This window comes from Delphinapterus leucas, chromosome 20 (assembly GCF_059928025.1).
Source record: "Delphinapterus leucas isolate spDelLeu-1000000601 "Yukka" chromosome 20, BTC_Dleu_Yukka2, whole genome shotgun sequence".
Lineage (NCBI taxonomy): Eukaryota > Metazoa > Chordata > Mammalia > Artiodactyla > Monodontidae > Delphinapterus > Delphinapterus leucas.
The window spans coordinates 47,691,938-47,710,989 of NC_143148.1; the positions used below are offsets into that span (position 1 = coordinate 47,691,938).

At 55.6% G+C, this 19,052-nt stretch overlaps 1 protein-coding gene across 5 annotated transcripts; it reads right to left on the reverse strand.

The window, feature by feature from the left end:
* Positions 1-24: 24 nt before the first annotated feature.
* On the reverse strand, positions 25-18,571 carry FCSK (fucose kinase). 5 transcript variants are annotated; one of them, XM_022583224.3, is made up of 24 exons: positions 18,226-18,454; positions 14,396-14,496; positions 13,890-14,041; positions 12,740-12,790; positions 11,643-11,768; positions 11,254-11,326; positions 10,753-10,850; positions 10,271-10,351; positions 9,664-9,783; positions 9,314-9,485; positions 8,786-8,898; positions 8,026-8,127; positions 7,734-7,928; positions 7,184-7,248; positions 6,099-6,469; positions 5,209-5,419; positions 4,868-5,034; positions 4,549-4,770; positions 4,142-4,207; positions 3,781-3,900; positions 1,971-2,158; positions 1,788-1,887; positions 1,062-1,285; positions 25-886 (listed from the first exon to the last, which is right to left on the reverse strand). In XM_022583224.3, exons 2-24 carry the CDS (start codon positions 14,475-14,477, stop codon positions 812-814), a joined length of 3,174 nt encoding a protein of 1,057 aa, XP_022438932.2. In that variant the 5' UTR covers positions 14,478-14,496; positions 18,226-18,454; the 3' UTR covers positions 25-811. The 5 variants fall into 5 exon arrangements, 4 of the variants coding, with proteins under 4 accessions (XP_022438932.2, XP_022438929.2, XP_022438927.2 ...); XM_022583221.2 differs by lacking the exon at positions 18,226-18,454 and adding an exon at positions 18,470-18,571 and having other exon boundaries at positions 27-886; positions 4,064-4,207; XM_022583219.3 differs by having other exon boundaries at positions 27-886; positions 4,064-4,207.
* Positions 18,572-19,052: the final 481 nt, after the last annotated feature.

Below are 19,052 nucleotides of genomic sequence, written 5' to 3' on the forward strand. Positions count from 1 at the left end.
GGGCCCTCAGCACCAGAAGTTGGATCATCCCAGGGGCAGTTTCCCACAGTGCCAGGGGAAGTGGGAATTGCTCCCAGCAAGAACAAAAAAGATCTTTATGAGGACAACCTTGAAGAGCAGAGTGAATTTATTCCAAGAAGATTGCAGTCCTGAGAACTCACGGCCCACAGGCACATGGCAGAGTTGCTGGTTAAGGCCACGATTAGCAGTGACTTGCTGCAGGACTGCACTGGCTCTCTGCCACAGACACGAGTGTGGACCCTCATCCCTGTTCCCACTCCCCCATTAAGTCAGCTTTGGGAGTGAGTGTGGAACAGGAAGTCTCTACTCAGGCAAAAGCCTGACCTCTAAGGAAGGCCATAGGAAATGCCTCAGAGGGCCTCTTCAGGGTCGGCCTTACCAAGGGAACCCAGCCATCTGCCAAGGCTGGTTGTCATCCCCTTCTTCCAGCCCCTCATGGAGAGTGAGAAGGCCAAGGCCCAAGCTGGGCCACCAGATTTGTAAAGGTCACAGTGGACGCTGAACTTAGGACCTTCCTGTGTCCAGATGGGGCAGACACCAAGCCTAGGCCACTGTCAACCAGGAGGTCACAGTCCTGTTCCCAAGCACCATCTGTGCTTCACCAACTTTTAGAAGGGGCTGGGCCTGAGCTCAGGTTGGCTTCCTTTGGAAGCAGATTCACAAAGAAGTGGGTGGAGAGTAGAAGATTGAGCGCTCCCATGGGGGAAGGAAGGGAGGGCCTGCTATAGCTCCAGGCTTTCTCCTCTTGCAGAGGGACAAGCCTCATGAGAAGGGGCATCAGGCTGAGGTCTCAGTCCCCCAGGAGCTGCAGGCTCAGGCCCTGAGTGTCCACTTCTACCAGGTGGATGCTGTAGTTTCCGAGGCCCTAGGAGCAAAGGACAGGAGGTGCTTAGAGGGTTCTGGGTGGGTTTTAGGCTTTCGGGAGGCTGGACTGTGGCTGCAGGGCCAAGGGGACTTACACCTGTAGCCGCTGGTTAGCTGGTGGGCCACAGGGAGGGCTCCTGTCCCGCGCCAGATACCATACCCCGACCACACCATACCTCAGTCTTGGCCAGCACAGCCTCCAGAGCCTCCTTTTGCCGCGGCTCCTTGGTCAATAGGTAGAGAAAGCCCCCGCCGCCTGCCCCTGCCAGGCTCTGGCCATGCACGTGGGGGGCCAGGGCATCCATCATACGCCGCACAGCCAAGGGCTCACAGCCTGGAGCCATGAGCTTCTTCTGCTCCCAGTATGATGCCAGGCACTGGCCCAGCAGAGGCAGGCTCCCTGGGGTGGGGGCAGAGAGGGGAGTTGTGTGCCTGAGCCAGGATATTCACTCAGTGCCCATCTGTAGACTGGATGGGGTGCCAAGAGGCACTTCTTAACCAGTGTCATAGTTAAGAACCTGGGTTCAGTACTCACTGGAAACAGGAGTGATAAAGCCCACCTCACGGGGTTGTTTGAGGACTAACGAGCACAGAGCAGTTGGCGCGGTACCCGGCACAGTGTTCACTGAACTGTGTAACCCGAATCAGCTCTGACTCCCTGGAACTCGGCTATGGAGCCAAGCCTCTTCCCCCATCTGCTTCCTGGTAGGTGGGGCTGGAGGCCTTCCCCAGGATACAAGTATTGACCTGAGATGTGACTCCCACCTAAGTGTGGGACCCTGCAGAGGACAGAGGCTTCATACCTAGGGCCGGTGCCAAGTCTCCAAAGGCCCCGGGCCTCAGACCCACAGGCAACAGGCACTCACTCCTGGTGCCTGAGCTCCGGGGAAGAAGCGCCTTACCTTGGCGGAAGGCTTCAGCACACTCCTCAGTGTGCCGCACCAGGTTGCGGGCATTCTGCACAACGGCAGGCAGCCGGGCATACCAGCTCCTCAGCACGTCCTACAGATGGGGCAGGAGGGGTGCAGTGAGGCTCAGCCTAGCTGAGCCGTCTCGCGTCCCTCCCTTCTGGGGCCAGGGCTCACCTGCAGCAAATTCCGGGCCAGACGGGTCTTGCCAGTGTACACCAGGAGCAGGTGGTCATTGAGCTTCTGGACAAAGCCCACAGGCACAGTGATCTCTTCCACTTCCACCTTCAGCGGCAGCTGAGCCCGGGAGCGCCCCACCTTGATGCCAGGCATTAGGCCACCCACTTGGTCCTGCCAGCCACCTCCTGCGAGAGCCCGGGCCCCGTCACTGTTGGAGCCTATCTGGCCCAGCTTCCCTCTCCCAGTGCAGGCTCCTGGCCTTGCATCCCTGGCAGGGACCAGTGTGGGAAGACAGCTTCCCCCCACAACTTCAGCTGGGCCAGGTGAGCTGTGCAGCTTCTGCCCCCGCCCTGGGAGCAAGTTGAGCCCAGCAATGGAAGGGGCTTCATTCTGGAGCCAAGCTTAGAATGCACAAAGCCTGAGTTTTGTTGCAGACCTAATGTGTACTTGGAATTGGGGTAAACCACATCAAAGGATTAAGACCTTACACTAACCTTTCCCTCTGAGGAGGGATGACATAGGACTTTCCCTACAGCCTAACAGTCCCTGCACCCTGGCTTGCCTGATAAAGGGTGTTGATGGTGGAAATAAGCTTCTCAGCATTTCTTATCAAACTTAAAATAGCTTGTTCACATTTTGCTTTACTAATGAAAGGTATGGATCTCTTTTCTTCTTGCAGCTATATAAAAATGTCAAAACTTGAGATGATTCTGGGATAGGCCTTTGATATTTGGAGAAGGGCCTGCAAGGATTTCGAGTATAAAATGCAAATGGCAGGAGGCATCTGGAACTTTACAGCCAAAATGTGGTTAGTGTCAGGCCTGGAATGTCAAGAACTCCTTAATTGCACCCCTCTCCTTCGGAGCACGTAGCGTAGCTTGTAATTATACATTTATTGGAGTGGTTATTGATCAGTGTTTGTCTCCAGTAGACCGTAAGACTTTTGATGGCAGGGATGCTGTTTTTGCTCGTTTTATCCCCAGGGCCCAATACAGAGAGGGTATTCGATAAATAGTTGTCATTTGACCAAATGAGAGATATGTTTTAGTTTTCTCAAAAGAAAACTAAAAAAGCTTCCCCATCTGCCCCTTTTGCTAATGACTACCTATTATGGGATGTGAGTCATTACAATGAAAGGAGGGAGCTAGGCTACAAAGTGGCCAGAGAAGATACCATAATCAGGCATCTATACATCTTTGTGGCAGTTTCCCTCCCAGAGTCATGCTGAAGATGAGGCCTGGCATCCTGAGGTGACCAGAGCACCCTAGAGCCAGACAAACCTCTGGCTGCTCTCCATTGTGCATGGATGCTAAGGGGCCACAGTGATGAGTAGGAGAAGCTAGTGACATTCTGTATGATCACAGCCATGGTGCTAGTGGTGACATTCTGTATGATCACAGACATGCACTGGGTACCCCATCATGTGGTGGGGGAAGCGAGGGACAAGTGGCCCTAGCCCAAGAGAGAGGCACAGTGCTGAAGAACAGGCTGAAGGTCCTGTCCCCTAATCCAAACCCAGCACTGCCCTGAGGGACAGCCCTGGGTAGGAACAGAGACGTGAGGAATACCTAACACACATGAAAGGTGCAGCACAGACTCTTAACACTTAGTAGGTGCTCCTACATCAAGTTCTTTGAGGTAGAAATATTTCATTTTGAAAACCACCAGAGGGAGAGTGTCAGAGTGATAAGAGGGAAGTTCTAACCATTGTAAGGAGCAGCACAGTTCTGTCTGCAGGTCCAGGGAAGCCCCTGGAGGCCCCTGAAAAAGTTCCAGTGACCTCCCTCTGCCCTGGGGCAGGCCATACCTGTGGTAAGCACCTGCTCCAGATGCAGCACTGCGTGGATCAGGGCCTCCGTGCCCACCGCCCGGCCTGCGGCCCGCTGCAAGGCGGCCAGGGCAGCCCCCGCCAGGATGCTGCTGGTGCCTGCAGGGCACGGAGGAGAGTACCAGCCATGAAACAGCTCTGCCCAGCCCAATCCTGCCCCACCCCCTCCCTCTCCACTGGGCAGAGGCTGGGGAGAGGATTGGAGGCAAAGCTGAAAGGGGGAACAGAGTCGGTGAGCAGCAGGGAGACAGGGCCTGCTCACCAAGGCCAGAGCCATGGGGCAGCTCAGACCAGGTATGCAGCTCAAAGCCGCCCCCAAAGGTACACAGCAGCTGCTCACTCAGCGAGAGCTTGGAGTGGACACTCACGATCCCCGCACAGATGAAGGCCGCCTTCAACAGCGCCCCTGTGGAGTGAGCAGCATCCGGCAAGGAATTTGGTCTCCAGGGGTGGAAACAGACATCCCACCCATCTCAGCCTGGCCTGGGGCTCATCTAGGGTATAAAAGCCCAGCAGCGGTGCATACCCCATCCCCAAGCCACAAAAGGTCCTCTGGGCTCCATAACACCAGCAAATGTGCCAGCTCTACCTCCTGTGCCTGGGCAGTGTAACGTCAGGGCTCCTCCACCAGACTGGCTCGCCCTCAGGCCAGGCACCCATGGCCTGCAGGGTCTCTCGGGTTCTGCCCCCATCCCCCAGCTGGCTAGGTGTGCCATCCCCACCTGCGCAATTCACAGGTGCCCTGACCTGGGGCATGGGGCTGGCAGTAATCCTGCAGGTCATCCAGGCTCCCGCATACTATCTTCGTGGCCATCTTGTCCTGCCGAGGTCCCAATGCCAGCCACAGCTCGGGCTCTGGGATGCAGCGAGCCCTGGCCCCAATGGGCCGGCGGCCATTCACTCGCACAGCCAGGCCCAGCACTGCCCCACCAAGCTCATAGGCAAGGGGTGGCGTGTCACTCCAGCCCCCTGTGGCAATTGAAAAAGACCAAGCTGGTCACAGGGGCTGCCAGCTCAGTTCTGGGGTGGCTACCCTCACCCCTACCCACCCCCCCAAGGGGCTCACCAGAGAAGTCCACTCGAGCCGGGCACTCAGCCACCACCCACTGCCCAGGTGCTGGCAGCTCTACCGGCACCGAGGAGACAAAGTGCTGGGCTGACATCACAGCCTGGCGGATCAGGATCTGCCCAGCCCCCTCGTAGTGGCGGGCAGCTCGTACTAGTAAGGCTGGTCTGCCAGGAGGGAACAGAGAGATGGTGGCATGGAGCCCCAAGCTGGGGGCGGGCTCCTTGGGTTTGGGGACCGACTACCCTAGGTGACCTGAGGACACTCCACCTCTCTCTGGGTTTCCACCTCCAAGGACGGCAGGGGGCTACTCCAAGGGTTTTGACATCGTTAGCACCCACCTGCTCAGCCACTTGTCCCGCTCCTCGGCAAGCGCCGCCACGCCCCGCGCCAGGTCTCCACACTCCAGGTACGAGAAGGGCCGCACCCACTCAGGGTTGGCAGCTGGCCCACTCCGTAAGCCTCCTTGGCCCTCTGCCATGCAGCCCAGGACATCCGCCACACAGGCCAGTGCCCGGGCTGCCACGCCAGGGTCTCCCACACCAGCTGCCACTGAGGGACCAGGAGTCAGTAGTAGCTGGGGAGGAGGCCCGCCCTCAATGCCCCCTGCCCTCAAGCACCCCAGACCTCTTCACTTTTGCCCAAGATGTATCCTTGCCTGGGAATGCTCCCCACTCTTCTGCCTGGCAAAGTTCTCATCCCACCAGCCCCAGCCCAGACATGCCTCTGCGCCCCCCAACCAGGATGCCCTTAATGAGTAAGAGCTCAGGCTTGGGGGGCAAACCACCTGGGTTCAGTCTCAGCCCCCCACCAACCAGCTGTGTGGCCGTGAGTGAATAACTGAAATGGGGAATGAGGCAGTCCCTGTGAGGCTAAGGCTGAGTCCCCAGCCAGAATGCCTGGGCCCCATGCAGGGCGGGCCACATCCCCCTGGGGCTGTGCTGGAGCTCTTCACCCACATCCAGCCCCCACCCCCACCCCCGCACAGAACGTGCAGGCTTTGCCGATGCTCACAGGACCCAGAGGCTCAGCCCCAGGCCTCCGCCTCTCACCAAACTCCCCACTAACAGGAATGGAGCTTCCCAGAAACCTAAAAGTTAAGTCCATTTGTGTCTTTCCCCTGCTTTAAAGTCTCATGACTCCCTAGTACCCTCAGGTCGATGACCTAGAGGGCAGACAGGGCAGGTGATGCTGGGTCTGGCTTCCCAGCATGGGTGCCCAGCACACTCACCCTGGTCCAGGGTGGCCATCAGGGGCCCAGGAAAGCCCTCGCGCACAGCAGCCTGGATCAGCGGGCGCAGGCTGAGGTCCTGTCGGGCCTCCAGCACGTGCCGCGCCTTATGCAGGGCCTGGCGGAAGAACAGGTGCCGGCGGGAGGCCAGTGTGGCAGCCCGATCCAGGCACGGCTGCAGCTGCTCCCATGACAGACGCCAGCAGGCTCGCCAAGCCCGCAGGGCCTTGCTCCCAGCCTCCTGGGGGTCCAGCATCCACAGCATGTCCTGGGGCCCCAGGGCCCTCGAGGGGTGGAGCACGGGAAAGAGACGGGCACTGAGAAGGCAGCGCTCAATGGGGGGCATGTCTGGGTCCCACAGGTCCCAGTCCCTGATGTGGGGAGAAGACACATGAGCAGGAGGGAAGCAAGTGCCCCTGCCTGGTCACCAAGACCTGACCACCTGTCAGCTGGGGGTTGGCTCATTCATGGGGACAGGACGAACTCCAGAGGCCGCACAAGCAGGCAATTCAGGGAGGGAGGCCCAGCTGCCCTGCCTCCTTCCCCAGGCCATTGAACAAAATCCCAAAGCCTGAGCACGGCCAGGAATTTGGAGTTGCCCAGGGAGAAGATGCTAGGGAAAATCAGGCTGCTCGAAACTACCCCAGGGGACTTCTCTGGCGGCACAGTGGTTAGGAATCCGCCTGCCAGCACAGGGGACACTGGTTCGAGCCCTGGTCCAGGAAGATCCCACATGCCGTGGAGCAACTAAGCCCACGAGCCACAACTACTGAGCCTGCGTGCCACAACTACTGAAGCCCGTGTGCCTGTAGCCCATGCTCCGCAACAAGAGAAGCCACTGCAGTGAGAAGCCCGTGCACCGCAACAAAGAGTAGCCCCTGCTCGCCGCAACTAGAGAAAGCCCGCCCACAGCAATGAAGACCCAACGCAGCCAAAAATAAATGAAATAAATTTAAAAAAACAAACAAACTACCCCAGACTGCAGGGATGGTGGGAGGTGGGGCAGGATGAGCAGAATGAGCCTCCAAGCAGCTACCACCCTGGATGCCGAGGCCCACAGAGGCCCGTGGGGCCACCAACCCTACCGAATGCCTGTCTTCTGGAAGAACTGACTCCAAGACATGTTGAGATACGTTCCTGTCCCCTGTCTCTGGGGAAAGAGAAGGAAGCAGTCAGGGCTGCAGGGGCCACAGGAAGGGGTTAAGGGCAATAAGGCCAGAGGACAAGGATCTGCTCAAGAGGGGACAGGAAAAGAGACAGGGGCACTTAGGCAAGCAAGTTCTGAAACAGCATCAAGTCCTGGAGCTTCCACATTCCAGCCCGGGTGCCTGGAACTTGGAGCAGAATCCTGGCGCCTGACCCTCCATAACTGGCTCTGCAGCCCAAGGCGGGTCACCTCCCTCTCTGAACCTCAGTCTCCGGCCTGAAAAATGGGGATAAGAATCCCCACCCAGCCTGCGTCAGAGCAGCTGAGGAGGGAGGTAAAGGCCTGTTGAGACTCTACTGGCTACACTCTCCTCACTGCCTATCCCTCAGGTGAGCGCTCAGAGAGCCCTGCAATGAAGCTGCGCTAGGACCCCCGGTGCTCCCCAAAGCCTAAAGAATGGGGGCGAGGGGAGGCAGGTGAGCACCTACTTCCCAGCTGTCGAGACGGCCAACGAGGGTGAAGGCCCGGCTGCGGGTGCCGTGCAGCTGCACATGGTGTCCCTGCAGGACGAGGTCGTGCAGCTCCAAGCCGTGCAGTGCCTCGGACTGGGCCACGTCCAGGCCACTCACGAAGCAGCCGGTGCCGATGTGAATGGGGCCCTGGCAGGGGAGCGGGCAGGCGTCCTGCGTGGACAGGGGAACCCCAAGCATGCCCACAAAACACACAGGACCCTGGCTTCCGTACCCTTGCCCTCCCTCTGCCTGCCCTCTCAGGCCTCACCCGCAGGTGGCAGTGCTGCAGGACACTCCCAGGAGCCAGCTGGACGGGGCCCTCCAGCAGGCAGCTGACCACAGAGCTCCCGGCCCCCAGTAGCTGCCGCTCCTGTGAAGCCAGGGAGAAAGCTGTGAGGGCCTGGGGCGGGGGCTGCCCCAATTCTCCTCCACAGCCAGGGCCAGAATTCCTGCTGCTCCCTGCGCCTGTCGGCCAGCCAGATCCCTCTCGATATCTCCCTGGCCACAGCCTCAGGCTGACTCCCATCCCATCTTGATTTCTGCTGCTCCCCCAGGGGCACGCTCTCCCTGCCTTCTCCTCCAAAGCAAATCTGCACCCAGTAGTGGAGGTCCCACCAGATGACAGCTCCCCCAGAAAACCTCTCCCACCTGTCCAGCTACCCCTACCCCTGCCACCCTGAGAGCCACCTCTGAACTCTACCTGCCCCATCACCATGAATTTGCCTGAATCCCCAAGCAGACCCTTCAGAAAGGGTGTGTGTGGGGGAATCTTCTCTAGCTGCTCACTCAGACTTGGATGTAGAATCCTGACTTGGCCACTTACTGGTTCTGTGGTCTTAGGCAAGTAACTTAACCTCTCTGAGCCTCCAGTGACTCACGTGCAAAATGGGGATAATAACACCTACACGCATAGATAATCTGTCCCAAGAGTGAGCTATTCCCTCCCCTCCCTGCATCCCCCCCATTCCTACCTGTCTTCAGGTACCCCGTAGGCCCCTCTGCTGGCCTTACCTCCAGGCAGGTCTTACCTCCACCTGGGAGTGCACGACCTGGGCCCCAGGAGCCCCCGGGAATGTGAGACTGTGCAGGAACTCACTGGCTGAGTTGGTCATGTAGTTGTAGCTGCCGTCAGGGACATATGCTGTAAAGATACAAGTACTGACTCCAACACCCTGCACGTTGCAGCTCTGACACCAGGCTGGGCCTCCCACCAGAAGACACATCTTCATCAGGGCCTGGGAGGGCAAGCATGGAAATGAGCCCGCTGTGCCAATGGGGAAGCTGAGATCCAGAGAGGCTCAGCAACCTGCCCAAAGTCACACAGCTAGAAAGTAGAAAGACCAGGACTGGAGCCCAGGAATGAGACAAAGGAAGAAGAGGAGAGTTACCTCAGCAGGGGACTCGGAACTGGGAGAGGGTAATTGTCCAGTCCATGCACTCACTAGCCCTGCCTGGTCCAGGAGCCTGGGGGCCAGGCAGGTGGGGTGGGAGCCTCATTCTGGGGGCCTTTACTCCCATGGCCTCCCCACCCCAGAGAGCCAAGAGGCAGTACCCACCCACTGTGAGGGGCTGATCCCGAAGCTCCCTCCACAGCTCAGCCCGGGCTCCATGCCGATAACCTGCGATGTCTGCATCACCTTGCCCCATCTCTGGGGGCTGCCCCACCAGGAAGTCCTCCCTTCTCACGTTCCGGGCCATGCAGAGCAGGATGTCAAAAAATAGAGACAGCTGGGACAAGGGTGGGAAGCACTGCTATTAGTGGGTTCCTAGGCTGAGCTGGGTGGTTCCATCTCTAGAGACGCTGACATAGAGAGGGGAAAGGACTGGCCTGAGGTCACACAGCCAGGCTGCCAGTGTCAGTGCCTCATGCCCAGGCCAGGACCTGCCAGTCCCCAATCCCAGTCACCTGGACAGGCCGGGCTCCGGAGTCCAAGCCCATGTAGGTGCAGGCGTCCAGAGGCGGGCTCACATGGGTGGCCAGGAGGTGCTCAGCAGTTTCCACAGAGAAGAAGACAAGCCCAGAAACCTGGAGGGGCCCCCACAAGGGTCAGGTGGGAGACCCTGGGGCCAGCCTTGTGCCTGAGTTGGGGAGGGCCATGTGCAGATGGGCCAAGCAAGGCTGACTGCCACACCGGACAGGATCATTCATCTTCTGGGCCACTCCAGCACCGAGACTCCAGGCTTACTGGAGGCAGCTCCACCAAGGGCCCCTCAGCAGGCAACTTCTAGGACCCCCTCAATTTTTAGGTCTCCTCCCAAACCCAGTTCTCCATCTTCCCTATAGTCTAGTCCCAGGCTCTTATCCACCACTCGTACCTTTGTCCTTCATTCTAGAAGGATCCCCTGAGTCTGGTTCCAGCCTTTCTCATTTGGGACAAGACCCTGAATTCCAAGGCTGCCCCCTCCTCAGATTTTGGCTTCACCTGCTCCCCTGAATACCAGTTCCAGATCTTCCTCAGATTCTGGTTCTAGCCTTCCCCAGAAGGAGTGGGGCTCTGCCCTGGCAGCCATACCAGTGGCACCCGCCCATCAGGCCTGGCACATCGTTGTATCTCTGCCTCAGTGCCTTGGTAATAAATGTCCAAAACGAAGCCCTACGTGGGAGCAGAAAACAGAGTTAGGGAAGGGAGCAACAGAGGATTACGAAAGAGGGCACGCAAGGATGTTCTCCAGATGTAAACCCAGGATGCAAGTCTGACAGGCCCCAGCATACTCCTGGGGATACAAGGGCCTGAGACCTCCCCCACCCTGACAGCAGAGGGCAGGCTTCAAATGTCTCCACAGCCCCAAGCCTGGGCACAGAGCCTGGCACGGGATCAGGGGCAATTCATGTTTGGTAAAAGACTAAGTGAGCACAAGAGCTGCTGCCATGGGGCGAAACTCCTCCACATCCAGACCATGCCAGAAAGTCCAGGACGAGGCTGCCCAGAGCACAGGACCAAGAGGCCATCCCAAGATGGCTCAGCTGCCCACGCTGCTGCCCCAGGGGCACTACCTGGGAGTCCATGAGGTAAACACCATGGTTCCGGGCATAGGCCGTGCTCCCCGGAAGGGCGATCACTCTGGCTCCCCGGAAGCCGTCCCAGCTGATCCCTGCAGGTGGGGGAGTCAGGAGGCTCTCCAGGGACCCCAACCCAAGGAATGGGGGACTCCCTTCCAGGAGGAGGGCAGGGGCATCCAGGCACCTCTAAAGAAAATATGGTTTCCAAAGCCAAATGGACATTCCTCTGGGAGAATGACAACACCTCACCCCCAAAGTTTGTCCACAGAGCCCTTTGGGGCAAAGTGGGCAGGGCTAGGTATCTCCACTCTACGGACAGGCAGACTGGCCCAGCAGGGGAAGCCCTGCCTCCTGGTCTAAGCTCCATCCTTCAAACCTTAGAGTTGCCCTTGTGAACAGGGCAGCAGGCCAGGCCCAGAGACGGGGTGGGTGAGGAGAGGCAGAGCCACGTTGGCTGTGGCTAGGGAAGGCAGTCCCAAGCCTTCTCAGGCTCACCTGGGTTTGGAGGAACAGACAGCAGCATGTCGGTGCTGCAAACCCACACGCCTGGCGGGGAGCCTGGGCCCAGCTGTGGGGAGAGAGAATGAAGCTGGTGGCTGGGCCCAGCCCTTCCTCTGCTCCCACACAGCACAGTCTCGGCCTGTTCCAGGGAGACTCGGGCTGCTGAGGTAACAGGGGCCTCCCTATATCCATGGTGCCGATGCCAGCCCTCCCGCCTACTTCCTGAGGCCGTACCTCCCCGCAGTGTGGCCAATGCTAACATCCTGAAGCTCTAACTCACTCCAGGCACCCGAAGCCATTGTTCCTGGCATCCCCTGTCTGAGCCAGCACAGACTATGGCTGGTGGCTCAGCAGGAAGGCCCCATGGCAGCTGCCTGTCTCACCCGATGGCTCATGATGTCCAGCAAGCAGTCCAAGTTGCAGACCACGGCCTCCACAGGGGCCTGGGGGTTCTCCACAGGGAGGCAGGTGAAGGCCCGGCCACAGTCATCGAAGGGGAAGTCTCGGCCCTGGGGCGGGAGCAGGGACAGGCAGAAAAGCTTGAGGCAGAGAGCCTGGGCAGAAAGCCATCAAGTTAGAGGACTTTTACAGAGTGTGTTCTCATGTGATTTTTTAAATTACATGATTATGGTAAAAAATTAGCAAATGCAGACACACAGAAAGAAAAACAATCCCTCAGGGATAATAACCGTTGCCCTCATTTTGAGGTTATGCCCTTTCATATACCTCATATGCATACTATTTTTTTTTTTTACAAAAATGAAAAAGACGGAGACAACAGAACTTCACACACACACACACACACACACACACACACACACACGAGTACAAGTCAAACTGGAGAAAGATTGGGAACCATATCAATGTCAATATCCTGGCTGTAATTATACTATAGTTTTGGAAAATATGACCATTGGCGAGATCTGGGCAAAGTTTACAGAGGCTTCCCTCTGGATTATTTCTTAAATGTGGATCTACAATGATCTCAATCAAACTTTCAATTAAAAAGGCTGAGATCATTCTATACAAACTTGTGCGGCTGGTCTTTTTCACTGAACGATGAAAATATATTCACCGACGCTCACAGTGAGCCAGGCCAGGCCCCAATTTCAGCATTTGATGGGTCATCTCAGCACATCCACATGAAGTAGGAACTGCTGCCATCCTCATTTTACTGATGAGGAAACTGAGGCCTAGAAACAGTCAAGTGACTTGCCCCAGGTCACAGAGCTGGTCAATGCACAGGTCGGTGCAGAGAGTTAAATGGACCTTTCAGTCATTGTCTAATATTCCACCAGGAAGATATGCTGTTTATATTTAACCGGTTCCCTATTTTGGACACCTGGATTACTTGTATTTCTGATTCTTCAGGATTTGCACAATGCACACTGGCACACAAAGGCAGAAGACCCCTAAAGTCCCATCCAACCCCGAGGATTGACCATCCTTCTGCATGGCCCCTGCCCAGCATTCTACTGACCATGTGCAGGATGAGGATCCAGGCCGAGTGCAGAACATCTGATGTGACCACCTATCAAAAGTGGAAGAGCACTGTTCACAGAGGTCTGGGCGGATGGCACCCTCTTGTGCAGGGAGAGACCCCAGCACAAGTCCACACAAGAACCAAAGGGGGGACTTCCCTGGTGGTGCAGTGGTTAAGAATCTGCCTGCCAATGAAGGGGGACACGGGTTCGATCGCTGGTCTGGGAAGATCCCACATGCCACGGAGCAATTAAGCCCGTGCACCACAACTACTGAGCCAGTGCGTCACAACTATTGAAGCCCACGCGCCTAGAGCCCGTGCTCTGCAACAAGAGAAGCCACTGCAATGAGAAGCACGCACACTGCAATGAAGAGTAGCCCCCGCTTGTTGCAACTAGAGAAAGCCCGTGCGCAGCAACGAAGACCCAACGCAGCCAAAAATAAATAAATAAAATTAATTAATTAAAAAAAAAAAAGAACCAAAGGAACAACCAGCAAGGTCAAGACCAATGGCTACAGGCAGGCACGAGGCAGCCCTGGCCACTCCTGGATAAGGAAGCACAGCAGCCTTCCAGTTGGGCCACTCCCCTGTCCCCTGTTTTTAGGGAAGGCTGCAGGCGACAACGTGGGGCTGGCTGGCGGGTGACTCGCAGTAAGTCAGCTTCATGGTAACCACACAGTGGTCCCCTCCCCTGCGGGTGCCACCCCCACTGCCAGAACGTGTCCATGCCTGTGACCACCCTCACTGCCTGTGCCAGGGTGCCATGCAGACAAGGTGATCTCGTGAAGTGGCTGGGTGTGTGTGGGACGTGGGCCCAAGCTCTACGCACCGGGGGCCACTGCGCCTCAGTTCCAGCAAACCACTGCTATGTGGGAAGGAGAGTCCAGGGTAGCAAGATGAGATTTCTCAAGGGAAGCCAGAAAGCCTAACTCCTAGATACTGGCTCTGACTTTCTAAAACCACTACAAAGGCTGCCCCTGCCTTCTGCCCTCACCTGGACGAGTCTGCTCAATCTACAGATGCAAAAACTGATGCCAAACCAGAACTGGGCAGGAAAATGGAGCCCAAAGAGCTGGGGACCTTGGAAAGGCTCTGTTTGAAGCCCCCATCCCCGCTGTGCACAAGGGGGCACTTGAGCAGCACTCACAGTGAAGCCCGCACGGGCACTCAGGTGCTCAGCAACCACCAGCAGGGCGTTGAGGGTGGCTCCTCCACTGCCCACATGAACCTCAGGGTCTTCCACGGCCAACAGCAGCGTCCTGGCGGGGATCTGCTCTCGCTTCTGCCGTATCTCCAGCTCTGCGGTCAGAACATGACTGGGACCTGTCCCCCAGCCTCTCCACCCTGGTCCCAAGCACCTCAAGCAAACCTCCTGACAGCCATTATTTAATCTTCTTTGACTTAGCAGCTTTTCATCTAGTAGCTCATCAGATCTTTTCCCAACTCAGTGAGGTAAGTACAATTACTCCCATTGCACAGATGAGAAAACCGAGTCTCAGTGAAGTGACCTATGTCGGAGGTCACGTGGCTAGGAAGAAGCAGAATCTGGGTTGGAACCTGGGTCTGCCCAGCTCCTGGGGCTGTAGGGGTATGTGACAAGGAAAGGGGAGAGGGTTCCACATTAGGGGCAGAGTGGAGAGGGAAGTCAACTACCTCTCTGGAAGACCTCGACGCTGTCCTTGTACTGGCATGTCAGGATGATGACCGTCCAATCAACCCCCTTCGGCTGCTCCATTCTGGCCAAAGTTGAGGGGCTTCCAGGGCAGAGATATGGGTATATGTGAATTTTTTAAAAATTATCATACCCTAAAATTGATTTCTTTGGTTGTAAGTAGTTTTATGAATTTTAATACATGTATAGATTCTTGTGGTTACTACCACCATCTGCATCTTAAAAAGCTCCCACATGCTAACCCTTTACAGTCACACCCTCCTCCATCCCTCACCCCTGACAACCAGCCATCTGTTCTCCAAAGCTATAGTTGGAATGTAATCTTTTGAGATTGGCTTCTTTCACTCAACATAATGCCTCTGAGATTCATCCAAGTTGGCTATGCATATCCATAGTTCTTTCTCTTTTTTTGCCAAGCAGTATTCCGTCGTATAGACATCGCACAGTCTGTTTCTCCACCCACCCACTAAAGGACACCTGGGCTGCTTCCAGGTTTTGGTAATCATGAATAGAGCTGCTATAAACATTCATGTGCAGATTTAGCATGAACATAAGACTTCATCTCTCCAGGCGGACACCTAGGTGTGGGATTGCTGGGTCACATGATGAGTGTATCTTTGACTTCATCAATCTGGGTGCATGACATTTCCTCAGGAGAGGAAGTAAGGGGAGCGGGGTGGGGTTGACAGGGGGTCCCACCTTAAAACAAGGGGCTGCCCTTTCTGTACCGCAGGCCCCTCATCATCCAATCATTGGCACTGAGCTGCAGGGAGGGAGGCTCTAACTTCTAGGCTCCCGAGGCTGAGGGCAATTCCCCGGAAAAGAGGGAAGCTCTGGGAGAGGTGTACCAGTTTGTTCAAGCACAGCATGCTAACAGCACCCACTACAGGGACCTCAGAGGGGACCTCCCCTCCCAGAGGCTCCAAGCCAGAAGGGGGCAGCAACCCCACCTGTCAGCCATCTTCCTCCAGGGCACTCTGAGCAAGTGAAGGGAAGGTGAAGCCAAAGCTATGGCTTCACCCACTCCTCTCCCCCAACACTCCTTTCCTACCGGATAAGAAACCAATCTGACTGTAGAGGCCCTGGCCTCCCCAAGACCTCTGTGGACGAGTCCCTAGGAGTGCGCTGGCATCTACCTCTGGCAGGGTCCCAGTTGCTGTCCCATGCAGCAGCCCACCCCCACCTCTTCCCTCCAGCCCCCAAAGCTCAGTGTGGGGAGGGCCGGTGGAGTGAGCTGCATGCCACCCCAGAGGTGCCCTGAGCACACGTCCATCTGCAGTCAACCCTCACCCCAGCCGGAGCCAACAGGAAACCTGAACCTCAGTAATGGTTCCTTCCTATGCCAGACTCTGCTGCCACCGAGCCCAGGGTTCAGGCTGACAGACACTGCCACTGAGCAACGCTCATACTCCCACAAGCTTTCAGGGAAAGCTTCCACCGCTAACAAAAATTGCTCTGTTCCCTGTTCAGCTCAGGAGGGAAATCCAGAGGGGAAACCTGAGCTAGAGATCTTGGCCAGGCATCTGAGGTCAAAGGCATTCCCCAGATTACCCATCTGGCCTTCTCAGTAAAGGGGGTGTCTGGGGATTCCAGATTGGCCACCAACTCCCTGTGTGATGTTCGGCACCCCTAACCCTCTCTGGCCTCCTGTGGTAGGGAGTGTAACGGATAGATGCCCCCATCTTGTTCACACGGAGGCCATGCTTCCCACCAACCAATGACATGAAGAAGACAGACCCACTCCTACAAGATGGGGATCCTCTGACAGGCACTCTTGGCTCCAGAACTCCCCATCAACCCAACAGAAACTGTCTTACAACCGCACTGCAGTCTGAGAGCTTTCTACCCATCCCTCCTTTCTTCCTTCCAGTGCTGTCACAGGAAGCAGAACTGAAAACTGACAGCTCTCTCTGCTTCCTCCAGCTCCCTCCCCTTCTTCCCTCCCCCAATAAATCTCTTGCAAGTCTAATCCCATCTTGTTCTCTGCTTCTCTGAGGAGCTAAACCATCATGGGAGTATATCATCTTCCTCTTGGGACTGCCAAAGGAAAAATTACTGTAAGAACCTCTAAATTAAAGCCTGGGAAGTACTTCCTTTATCCTTAAAGATGAAGAAACTGAGGCACAGAGAGATTAAGTGACTTGACCAAGGTCACAGAGCTAGCAAGTGGTAGAGCCAAATTTGAACCCAGACACCTTTTTTCCAGAGTCCATTCTCTTAACCCCTATACTGAATCTACTTTTTAGAATGGAAAAAAGAACAGACGTACTAAATATATGTAAAGTGCCCAATACAATGTGACAATGAAATGGGGATGGCATTAATGATAACAGCCACTAGAAGTGAGCTCATCCACCCATTCTGACCCACAGTTAAGGCACTATGATTTTTCATCTTCACAACACCACTGCCAGGTAAGTATTCTGTCCACTTTACAAATGCTAGTTGATGCTGCATCCATGACTGGGACCTGGGTGTCTCAGATTCTTATTTAGGTGATGGTGATAATGATGTTTGATCCCAAGCAAACGTTCTAAAAGAGAGCAATGAAGAAATGCCCCAAGGAGAGTCCAAAGGTCTGAGCCGGTCTTGGCATAGTGACTGAGAGTCATGAGCAGATGACAGGTCGCAGGCAGAGGAGGGAGGACGGCATGATCTGGACTGTACTCTACTAGAAACTGGAGCAGAGGAATAGTCCTGGGCTGTGAATCAACCCCCAGAGGCTGTCCCCAACTCTCCCTCTTCCTGTGTGATCTTGAGCAGGTTACTTAACCTCTCTGAGCCTCAGTTCCTTAATTGAAAACTGGAGCCAAGATACCAACCTCCTAGGATGGTTGCATTAAATAAAACATAAAAATATGTGGCACACAGCAGGAGCTCAATGAATGGTAGTTCTCTCCAGTGAGGAAAAGCAACAGGAGAGTTCGACTTGACCCTGAAGCAGGTTGGAGCGAAAGCTCTGATATATTCTCTGGGTCAAAGATGCCCCTGTAGAAGAAAAAAATCAGGGAAGGCCTGGGAAAATCAACCAAGGCTAAGTAGCATGCCTTGCCCGATAAGACTAAAGGGTATTATGAGAACACAAAAGGTGGAACAGTACTGGTGGCATAGGGAGTGTCTTCTTCAGGCACCACGCCAGAGACACGCTGAAGTATCAGCTCATGTGACCCACTCAACAGCCCTATGAATTGAATTTTACCACATCTACGTTATATTTAAGGAAATTGTAGCATAAAGGGATGAAATAGCCTGCCCAAGGACATAAACAGCTTTTACAGGCAGGTCAGGTGTATCCAACTCCAAGATTCTTGTTCTTACCCACCCAGTAGAAACAAGACATCTCTCCTGGAGTCTTTAACTTCTGTCATACCTGACATTTGTACAGAAATCTTAGATAATACAGGCCTCTATCCAATATTCTGCACACTTCCAACAGAGCTTCATCTACTGAGGCCAAGTTGAAATAGTTCTTAATGTCCTCAGCCACACGCTGCCTAAAATTAGGATAGGGAAGGGAAGCCAGGGACAGAATAAAATAGTAAGGCCTCTTCATATTTTGCTTTTTGAAGAGAAGTGGGGCAGAGATTTTGCATTTTAAGGGGAAAAAGTAGCCCCACGGAGGAATCTGATTTGTCTTCTGGGAAGCGAAAAAAGGCAGAAGGAAGGTGATTGGGAGTAAAATTACATTGCAAATTACACAAACGTCATATAATTGAGATTTGTGGATAATGACGAGCCCCGATGGGGTAAACGGAGGCAGGAAAAGCGACCTCAAAGAAAAAATCACCAGCGCCAGCATCCAGAGGCCCACCTGCCTATGGTCCCTGTCCCGGGCGTCCCCAAGTCCCGGAGCTCCTGTAGAAAGACCCAGGCCAACGGGTTGAAGGACCCGCAGACGCCCCTTGGAGCAAGTGGGCGCCCGGAGGCTGCTGCAGAGTTCCCCGACGCTCTTCCCTATCAGGAACTAGGCAGCCAGTGGCCCGGCTCACTCCTGCGGGTCCAAGAGTGTGGGAGGGAGGCGGAGAAACGCCGCAGAACACTAGGGGGTACCGTACCGGTATCCGCGCGGTCTGATATACGTGCCTCCGCCGGCTCTCGGCACAGCAGGATCTTTCACGCGGCGCTGTGCGTGCCTTCGCGGCGCACCCTGGGAAATGTAGTTTCAGCCCTCCGCTCGCCCTGGTTTGTCCTCCCCAAAAGCCCAGCTCGGAGCTATCGCCTGAGCCAGCGGAGATGGTCAGGGCAGCGCTTTCCTAAAGGGCAGTGATTCTTCCCTTCGAGAAGTGAGGTGAGGGGAGAAGGCGGCTCCGCTGGGCAGCAAAACTACAACTCCCAGAGGAACCAGTGCGTTGTAAAGACAAAACTCGTTTTCTGAGACTCGGGGTTCCAGGTTTGTGTTTTGTTCGTTTGTTTAACCCCCTGGCGGGGGGCGTGGTGCCGCCGCGTTTCCCCGAAGAGACACAAATCAAACCTGGAGGAAAAACCCCCACAGGTGTTCGAGCGTAAGCGACTACAGTTGGATTGGCAATTGGCCATGCTTTGGCGGGTTCATTATGTGGGTCCTTCCGGTAGAAACTTTTCAACTCTGTAGTGGGAAAAAGATCTGTGGCTTTTTTGGAAAAGTTATGAATGGCAGCA

What these genes read in the sequence shown, in the direction of transcription:
- FCSK (XM_022583221.2), bottom strand. Translation starts at nt 14,477, where the DNA reads ATGGAGCAGCCGAAGGGGGTTGATTGGACGGTCATCATCCTGACATGC. An exon ending in GTCTGTTCCTCCAAACCCAG is followed by an intron (nt 10,851 to 11,253) that starts GTGAGCCTGAGA and finishes CCCCACCTGCAG; the next exon opens with GGATCAGCTGGGACGGCTTC. An exon ending in GGCTCGAGTGGACTTCTCTG is followed by an intron (nt 4,771 to 4,867) that starts GTGAGCCCCTTG and finishes CAATTGCCACAG; the next exon opens with GGGGCTGGAGTGACACGCCA.